A 9,206-nucleotide genomic window follows, 5' to 3' on the forward strand; every position below is an offset into this window, starting at 1 on the left:
CCCTCTTTATTGCTACATCATTTGCACTGCTATGGCAGAGTTCTTCTCATCAGGGGCTCAAGATGCTGGTGACCAAAAGTCTCTGGAGCTGAACCCTCCCAGAACAGTCAGTGAGGTGTACTTCTGCTACCTGTTTACAGCAGTCAAGCACCATGCACTAAGGGGACGTGCAGAGAGAAGCACCCCTAGATCTGAAGTTCTTTCATTAGCTAAGCAACACCTGACAAACCTGGGTAAATTGGCTTATGAAAACCTTTTACAGAAGAAGATAATGTTCAACAGAGAGGATCTGAAGAACTATGGTGTTACACCTGCTGATATTCAAAGTACCTTTCTTTGCCACATCCTCCAGCCTTTGAAAGAGGAGACAGTGGAGATGTTTTCTTTCTTCCACTTGACTGTTCAAGAACATCTGGCTGCGCTCTACTGTGCAATTAACTTCTTCAGCCAAGAGGACATAATCCAAGCTCTGGACTTCTGGTGCTTTGGGGTACATCCACCATCTTCCACTGCTGCACCTCTGCAAAACACAGATGTCAGCAAAGACAAACTGGAGAGCCTCCAGATGTTCACACGCTTCTTCATGGGAATGCTCAGATCACGGCTGGCAGGTCAGTTGGATGGTCTTGTTGTTTCCCCCATGGAGCAAGGGGATGCCATCCCTGCTGGACTAGGTTTGTGGTTCCAAGACCAGTTTAAGAACAGGAAGCTGGAAAACCAAAAATCCCTGAATCTTCTACACTGTTTGATGGAGTTCCACATGAAAGAAGCCACCAGCATCGCAGCACCAGAGATCAAGAAACTCAACCTGTTTAAAATGAAGCTGAGCGTTGTGGATTGTGCAGCGATGCACTATGTGCTGCAGTTCTCCCCGCACAAGCTGCAGGAGCTCAATTTGGGCTATTCCAACATCGGGAACAAAGGACTACAAAGACTGGGGCCAATCCTACATCGCTGTGAATCTCTCTAGTGAGTAACTGATTTAATATTAAACTAGATAAATACATAAGATCACAGTACAATTTGTATGCTGAACATTGAAAACAAGCCTGCTTTCAAATTTCCTGGCTGTGTTGAGTTTCCATATTTTCCCGTGTCTGCATGCTTGCCTGTCTGAATGTTAGCTGACTGACTTTGGTAGCTTGGGAGTAGCACGCATTCTGTCTAACGCATGCTATGTTTGAAAATAAAAGCCTGACCTCAACAGACTCTTTTGACAAGAACTGAATGGATAACCAATAACAGTGTCTATTCTCTTATAGCTTGAGATACAACTGCCTGGACAGGCAAGCAGCTATTTTGGAATCTGCCATTCTGAAATCAAAGGAGTGTCAAGTGAAGAAGCTCTTGTAAGTCACTGCCAGTGACTTGCGGTCAGGGGAGGCAGGTGAGGCAGAGCCTCCCCTGTCAATCTTGAAAAGAAAAAAAAAGTTAACCATAAAATATAATAAATGTTAATATTTGTCGGCTGGTGTGTGTTGTAGGCCCTTTTGCCGTTCGAATCCGATGTTGAAGGAATTTTTTTCAATAAAGAATAGCAGAATTCCCATATGTCCCGTTCAAATACATGGAGGAGATGCGCGATGAGGCAGCACTTTGCTGTGCCTCTCGGTGGATTGTGTAATCCTCACAAACTGTATGCGATGCAAATAGTGTGTCGCTGTCCCTCTATATATCGCAAATAAAATGCTTTCAAACACTCTGATTATATGCTCTGCCTTGCCATAATCTGGATAATGTATAAAATGTAGTTCTGTAACATGTTTAGGCTGCAGATTAACCATAAAACCCAGTAAAAAAGTTACTCGGTGAGGCAAACAGTACGCCTGCCTCAAGGCAGAGGGCGCAAAAAAAACATTTTTGTCCAGAAGGATCTTCTTTATTGAAAACATTTGTTTTAATATTGGATTCGAACGGTAAAAGGGTTTGTAATACATACTAGCTGACAAATGGATTTCGTGTACAAGTAAAGGTAAGACCATAAACTTTTATTATTTCTAGTTAGAAATAAGCTCAATTGGAATAAATTTTAACCTCAAATTAAATATGGGTCACGTTTGTGTGAAGAATGCTGATATGAGATATAAAACATAACGCATTGTCTGTCAAGGGTTCATTTGTATTTGTAAATCTGACTCTAAAAGAGTAAGTGCCTCACCAGCTGTCAACCTCACCGCACGTCACTGGTCACTGCAGAAGCTAATAGTTTGTTATGGAAAATAATTGTTATTATCAAAGCATATTACAGTGACAGCTGTTGATCAAAGCCAGTTTCACTTTGTTTCCTTGTTGAACCCTCCCGCACTTGCACACCAAGGACCCCTGCAGTGTTTACCAAATAAATTTAAGACTTTTAAAGAACCTTTTAATACCACACCCAATGCAATCTAATGTCTTTTTTACACAATTATATTTGTTGAAGAATAATGGAAAATCCAAATTTTTGGTTGGATCAAAAAAGTGGCAGATCCAAAAAAGTGGAGGAAAATGAATGAATGAATGTATGTTTTTGACAGTTTCCCGTTAAGAGGCAATGAGCTTCTTGAATAGTCTACTGTAGCTAAAAGTACAGTAAGTTTGCTGAGGGTCTGTTGGCACTGACAGAAATGCCACAAAAAAGAATTACACAGTGCACAATCCATGTGGTCACACTTGTAGTTTATAGGTGTACAATGTTTCCAGATAGCCCAGGCACAAATGAATTTAAAATTATACCTAATACTACTGTCACAACAGATTAAAATCAAGACCTCTTGATACCTTCCAAGGCCTTAATTTCTTTGAGGGAAATGAAGTCAGTGTCTGAGACTTTAAGATCTGCAGATATCCTGACCCCTCTGCCTCCAAGCCCTTGATGTGAGTTATTACACACTATACTTTTTGTATTTTACTGCAATGCAGTTCTTCTACTCCTGTATACAGCATGTGTGGCAATAACCTGGGTCCAGAAGGTGTTCTGGAGATGTGGAATGCTCTGGAGTACAACACCACTGTGGAGGAACTCTATCTGGACATCACTGGTATCACAGAAAGAGGGACAGAAAACATTGTCAACTGCCTAAGCAAAAACACCTCCCTAAAAACACTGACGTAAGATTAAAACATCTGCTCAGTGTTCTCTGTATTAAAGTATGAAGGCACTGCCATCTAGTGTGAGATCATGACTTAATGCAATAAAAAATAACTCTGACCTCATTATTTTCTTCTTTGTCAGCATTGTTGGGAATGACATCGGCGAGGTAGGGAAGAAGAGGCTGAGGGAGCTGGAGCAGCGTCGACCAGAGCTCCAGATTATTGCAAACTTTGTGGACGACCTTGGTTTACTTCAGGCTTATCTGGGCTGGGTGGATGAGATCCAGGTTGACAGAGACCAGATGGACTCAGTGAAGAATGTTGATGCCCTGCAGTCAGTGCTGAAGGGGCTCCAGGTGGCAGGAGAACAGGTGGAGAAAGGAGATAATGCAGAAAAAGCCAAGGAGCTCGAGACAAAGATTGTGGAGCTGCTGAAGTCTTCTACAGATCTGACTGGAGGAAGATGACAACAAGTTATATAGTGTATTGTGTGAGAGGGCAGGGCTCCATCTGAAGTGGTGGATGCTTTTATCTCATCCACAATGAATCAGCAAATATTTTGAATTCAAACAGTAAAAGAGTGATTCATATTAACCTTCTTGTTAACAGCTCAAGAACACACTTAGAATAGTTTGCTCACCTAATGCTAGTAACTTTTCTTAGACACGAAGGATTTTTTTCATTAATATGAAAAGTGTTCATGTCTGTGATTAACAGTACTTTTTATGTACTACTGCCTTTCCAAATCTCATATTTGGGGTGGAATCGGCCCCCAAACCCGACTTACCAAAATACTTATGCTATTCTGCATACTTTATTGTCTATGACTTTTGACAAATAAATGTAATTTGTTCATGTAAAGTTCGTCCATCCATTGTCTACGCCACTTATCCTACAAAAGGGTCACGGGCAGCTGGAGTCAGTCCCAGCTGTCACTGGGCGAGAGGTGGGGTACACCCTGGACAGGCTGCCAGTCTATCACAGTCTATCACAAATTACCTATGAGTAATTTAGAGTTGCCACTCAACCTAACCTGCACGTCTCTGACCTGTCAGAGGAAACCAGACCACCTGCAAAGAACCCACGCAGGCACCATGTGAAATGTGCAAGCCTAGTTTGTAGTAAATGGATGGGCTAAAACAAAATTTTTGGATTTAAGGTAATAAAAAAATCGATATTATAAGGAAATAGAGTAATTTTGTAATTATTAGCTTGTTTAAAATATATACTCCCTACAAAGAAATGAAAAAGCCAATGCAAAAAATATGTAAATTGAGTCACCCAGCCTGTTTTGTGACACAAAACTTTACATAAGACAGAGTTCCTGCTGTACCTCGTGGTAGGTTTTTATTCTCCATTCAATGCAGTACAGTTTCACTCAGAAAAATAATATATTTTACTTACTGCATATTTGTGTTGTATATTTGTGTATGTGATGTACTATTTGTGCACAACCCCAGATAGCACCATCCTGTGCGAGCCTGTCAAAATTTCTAAACACATTTCTGCCACTACATGTAAAACCTTCTATTTTTAATGCAGGGTGAAGGTTGAACCCTTGAGTAAATGCACAACCATGGCCTAATGAAATCCTGATCTAATTATTGTGTTTAGACTATGCTCCATCAGAGTTACTGTATGAGGAAGTCCTTTATTAACATATCAAAGATAAATGTCAACAGAGCTTCAGTTTTGCATGCCAGTTAATATTAACCAGTGTCTGCTTGTTGTTCAGTGCAGAATGGTTAGGGCAGTCTATCACAAGGCTTCAGTATGACTCACTGTTTCCGGCTTTTATCAGTTTATATCAATTCATCTTTGACTCTGCAACTTATAAACTGGCTGACTTTACTTAACAGCACAGTAAGACAAAGAGCACGGAGCTTTAGTTGCTGTTTTTACAACAATACTTTTTAAATCTTCTGCTGCTGGGTAAGTAAATATGATTACCTTATCAAACCTTTTCTGCCATTGAAATTCCACATCTGGTGTTTCAGAGCTAACTATGATTTGTAGTTAAGCTTCTTTCATTCCCATATAAAAAAGAAAGCAATGTCCAAAAAGATGCTGATTTGAATTCTACACAGTCAAATGTCTTTGAAAAGATGCATTTATAGTATATTCACAAACAACAGCTCAACTTCAAGGAGTCTTGGGAGAGGTTTGACTCTTCTGGCCAATTTTGGTTTTGATTTTACCTTTATATACCACATGAAAATATGTTTAACATGCCAGTGTTTGGTATAATTTTCTTCAGCACAACCTCATTTTTTGACCTGACAATTATTTCTACACTTTGACATACAACATCAACATGCATGATCAGTGACTCCTGATATGCAGGTAATCATAAAATATGCTGATGTAAATAAACCTGGAGTTGTTTGCTGATAGACTAACTATTAGCAACAGTAATAGCTATCAAGTATTAATCCTTCAATGTTTATCAATTTAAAATTGGTAAATAGTTCCAAATGTATTTTTGGTGGTGGGGCTGTCTTAATACAAAATCGTTTTTCAAAAACATTTTTTATTTCCTTAAAATCTTCATGCTTCATGTATACCGACTTGCTTCATATATCAAGTCAATTTATTTCTCTCACTGGTACAAAATTAAGTTTAACAAGTTGGCTACCCCTTGTCTGTTTTACTACATACATTTTGATGGTGTTTGTTCACTTCCTTTGGTTTAGGGTCTAATGGAGTCAACAGTAAGCAGAGAAGCCATTCTGTCAGTTTACATCATTTCCTTCCTGATAGGCCTGCCAGCGAACCTCCTGGCTCTCTGCTCCTTTAGCATGAGGATCCATTCCAAGCCACGGCCAGTAGACATCCTGCTCCTCAATCTGACTGTGTCTGACCTGCTCTTCTTGATCATCCTTCCTCTCAAGATGCATGAAGCAGCATCGGACATGCAGTGGACTCTGCCCTACTTCTTATGCTCCATCACCTCTTTTACCTTCTTCAGCACCATCTACACCAGCACCCTACTTCTGACAGCAGTCAGTGTGGTTCGCTACATTGGAGTAGCTTTCCCAATCGCCTATCAACAGCTGCGCAAACCTGTGTATGCAATAGTGATCTCTGCTGGTATCTGGCTAATGTCATCAGCACAATGCAGCATCACTATTATCATCCAGCACTACCCATCCCTGTCCAGTCAAAACTCAAGTTATTGCTATGAGAACTTCACAGACAAGCAGTTGGAGGTCCTCCTCCCAGTACGTTTCCAAATGTTCTTTGTGCTCTGTCTTGCACCTCTTCTAATTTGTGTTTACTGCTACTTGTGCTGCATCTGGATCCTGTACAATCGCCCCAGGATATCCTGTATGCTGAAGCAGAAGGCCATTGGCATGGCCTTAGGGACACTAGCTGTGTTTCTCATTTGTGTGGTGCCATACAACCTCTCTCATGTAGTGGGCTACTTCCAGGGTAAAAGCCCATCCTGGAGGTACTACGTCTTGCTGCTCAGCACCTTCAACACCTGTCTTGATCCCATCATCTTCTACTTTTCCTCCTCCACCTTCCGCTGCACTGGAGAAAAGTCCATTTTCAGGAAGTTTAGAGTCAAAGATACAGAAATACAACAACAGGTCACCAGCTCTAGCTAAGAGAAAGACACATTTTCAGTACTACTGTATATGTACATATCCAGCCTCAATATTATTATTCTGCTGTATATTACAGACATTATATTTGAGTGCATAATGCTATTCAGTTTGCTTTAATAGCTATAATTTGACCCATGACCACATTTGCAGGTTTTTTAAAAATATTTATAAAGCATTATAAAATATCTTAAGTGTCAAATCCTTCTCAAAGTTACCACCAAACACACAAACCAGTAAGTCAACAAACCTTTAGTTGTTGTGGTTTTTTGGACCATTTTATGACAAGGCCTTAAGAGACATTTTATATACTGTATATATGCAAAATTCTGGATTTATTTTATATGATGTTCACTATTTTTGAGTGTGAATTATTATCCATTGGAAGACATTTTGTTTTATTTTTCTGGCTATTATAAAGTTTAGTGATGTGTGAGTTTGAAAGTATGTAGTGGGGATTTTCCTGAGTGCAAAGCTGACGAGACAGCGCTGACTTATAACAGTCATTAAATGTTATTGTAGTGTATTTAATGTTTTTTTAAATGCACATACAGAACTATTGAAAGAATATGTTATATTTTTCTCAGTGTGTGATATAATATTCATATAAGAATTCAAACATTATTTTTTGTTTACTATCAGCATAATACAATAATTACACTAAACTCTGATATATATTCCTTAATATGAACAAAGCTGCAAAGAAGGTCATGACCAGTGCCACCTAGGCTAGTATGCAGGACCAAGAGAAGCGCCAGTCACCAAAACATTTACCCAGAGAGTTCATCATCATCCTGGTGTAAATGGCCAATGCAAGCAGAACAAAGAGAGCTGGCACTGTGGGCATAGAGTGACACATTATCAAATTGATCTGTATAATGAAAGAAGTCATTTCAGTTTAAGCTTATCTGGTGTGTCTACAGAATTTCTATGACAGACTGAGTAAACAAGAATTTCTTAAAGGAAAGTAAACTAAATTGTCAGAGATTTATATGCTATGTAAATACACTATTTAATGTATCATTCATGGTGAATGTGAAGTTTAGAAAACTAAGTCAATAACATTATTTAGTTACTGTAACCGTGACTCACTTGAAACAACAAAAATGATCCCAGCAGCTAATGAGTGGTTGATCTTCCCAAAAGCAGTGAAGCTGGCAAAGAAAAGGATTCCTGTGATGATGCCAGCAAAGCACGATATAGCATCATAAAAGCATGAGTGGCAATCCAGTAGGCTGAGGAGTAAAACAAGAGAAAGAGAAAACACTGTACAGATATGTGCAGCAAGATAAATAGAAAATTATAAACATGATATGAGCATATTTCCAAAATGCACTCAGTGTCGTCTGAAAACTGTTGGAAATTAACCTATTTTCCAGTATTTCTATCTGCCCCTCAATTATGAACCCAGACATTTTATTCTTCATAACGTCTCCTTGAACGTGTAGATTGTTCCAGTACACTGCTATACTTACATAACATATCCCTTAATGTTATTTTCTAGGATTATTCAAAACAGTTTCTTTAAAGAATTTCTTGAAGTTCTTGTGTTGAGATCAATCAGCAGGTTTTCCTGCTCAGCTTTACCATAACATTTGATCACACTGCCACCTACTGTCAACTTGTCTTATCACCACAACTTTGATGTGATTATTTTTTCTTTATCAACCTTATTGAACATGACAGAGGCAGGGAGTTGGTCTAAAGTCAACCAGCATTGTGGATTGCTGCAAATTCTGATGATAACCCTGGATTACTGAAGGCTAAAGTGGACGAGGTGGTTAAAAAGGCTTTTTCTGTTATTAGCTGTCTCTGTTGTGAGTGAAATCAAACACCTTTTCTCAACAGTCATGCATGTTAGATGCCAATTTTTCAATCTGGTTTGTAATAATAGATTAAAGAATCTAAGAATTATTTTAATTTTTGATTCACTGATAAAGTGTCAGAAAATGTAAAAATAATGAAAAATGTTTCACTGCATGTTTGGGTTTAATATTATACAAGATAGTTTTATCTCCTGCATCGCTCACAATGGAGTTGGGCAGTCCAATTGGCAGGATCTGGATGTTTAATATAACAAAATCTTTCTGATATAAACTTAGTTTATTCAGGAATACCGTGCTACACAGTCACACCAGAGACTTACTCAATGTAATAATTTCCTGTCATGATTCGGTTCCGTTTGCTTCCTGTCGTGCTTTTATTTTGACGTTACTTCCTGTTTTTGTTTCACCACAGTCTTTTTACTTTAATCATCACTCACATTAGTTTCACCTGCTCCTGATTGTTTACACCTGTTTCTCGCTCCATTATAAGCAGCCTCCCCCCCCACCAGTAACCTGCCAGATTGTTCTAGACTCCAGGGGCCTGTTGCACAAAAGTAGAATTAAGACATCCAGGATAAATGACTGAGCTGAGCTCAATGAATCCAAAACACGTGCGTCGAGGCTTAATTGGTTGCACAAAAACCAAGCCAGGATGAGCAGACACGGATTCATCAAGCCAGGTGTAACCAATCCTGGATAT

At 39.1% G+C, this 9,206-nt stretch overlaps 1 protein-coding gene across 1 annotated transcript; it reads left to right on the top strand.

Moving 5' to 3' along the window:
• Window positions 1-4,073: 4,073 nt before the first annotated feature.
• LOC109954629 (free fatty acid receptor 2-like) lies at window positions 4,074-6,683 on the top strand. Its single transcript, XM_020590111.1, has 2 exons — window positions 4,074-4,087; window positions 5,789-6,683. The coding sequence occupies exons 1-2, from the start codon at window positions 4,074-4,076 to the stop codon at window positions 6,681-6,683; spliced, it is 909 nt and encodes a 302-aa protein (XP_020445767.1).
• Window positions 6,684-9,206: the final 2,523 nt, after the last annotated feature.

This window comes from Monopterus albus, unplaced genomic scaffold (genome assembly GCF_001952655.1).
Source record: "Monopterus albus unplaced genomic scaffold, M_albus_1.0 scaffold11.1, whole genome shotgun sequence".
NCBI lineage: Eukaryota > Metazoa > Chordata > Actinopteri > Synbranchiformes > Synbranchidae > Monopterus > Monopterus albus.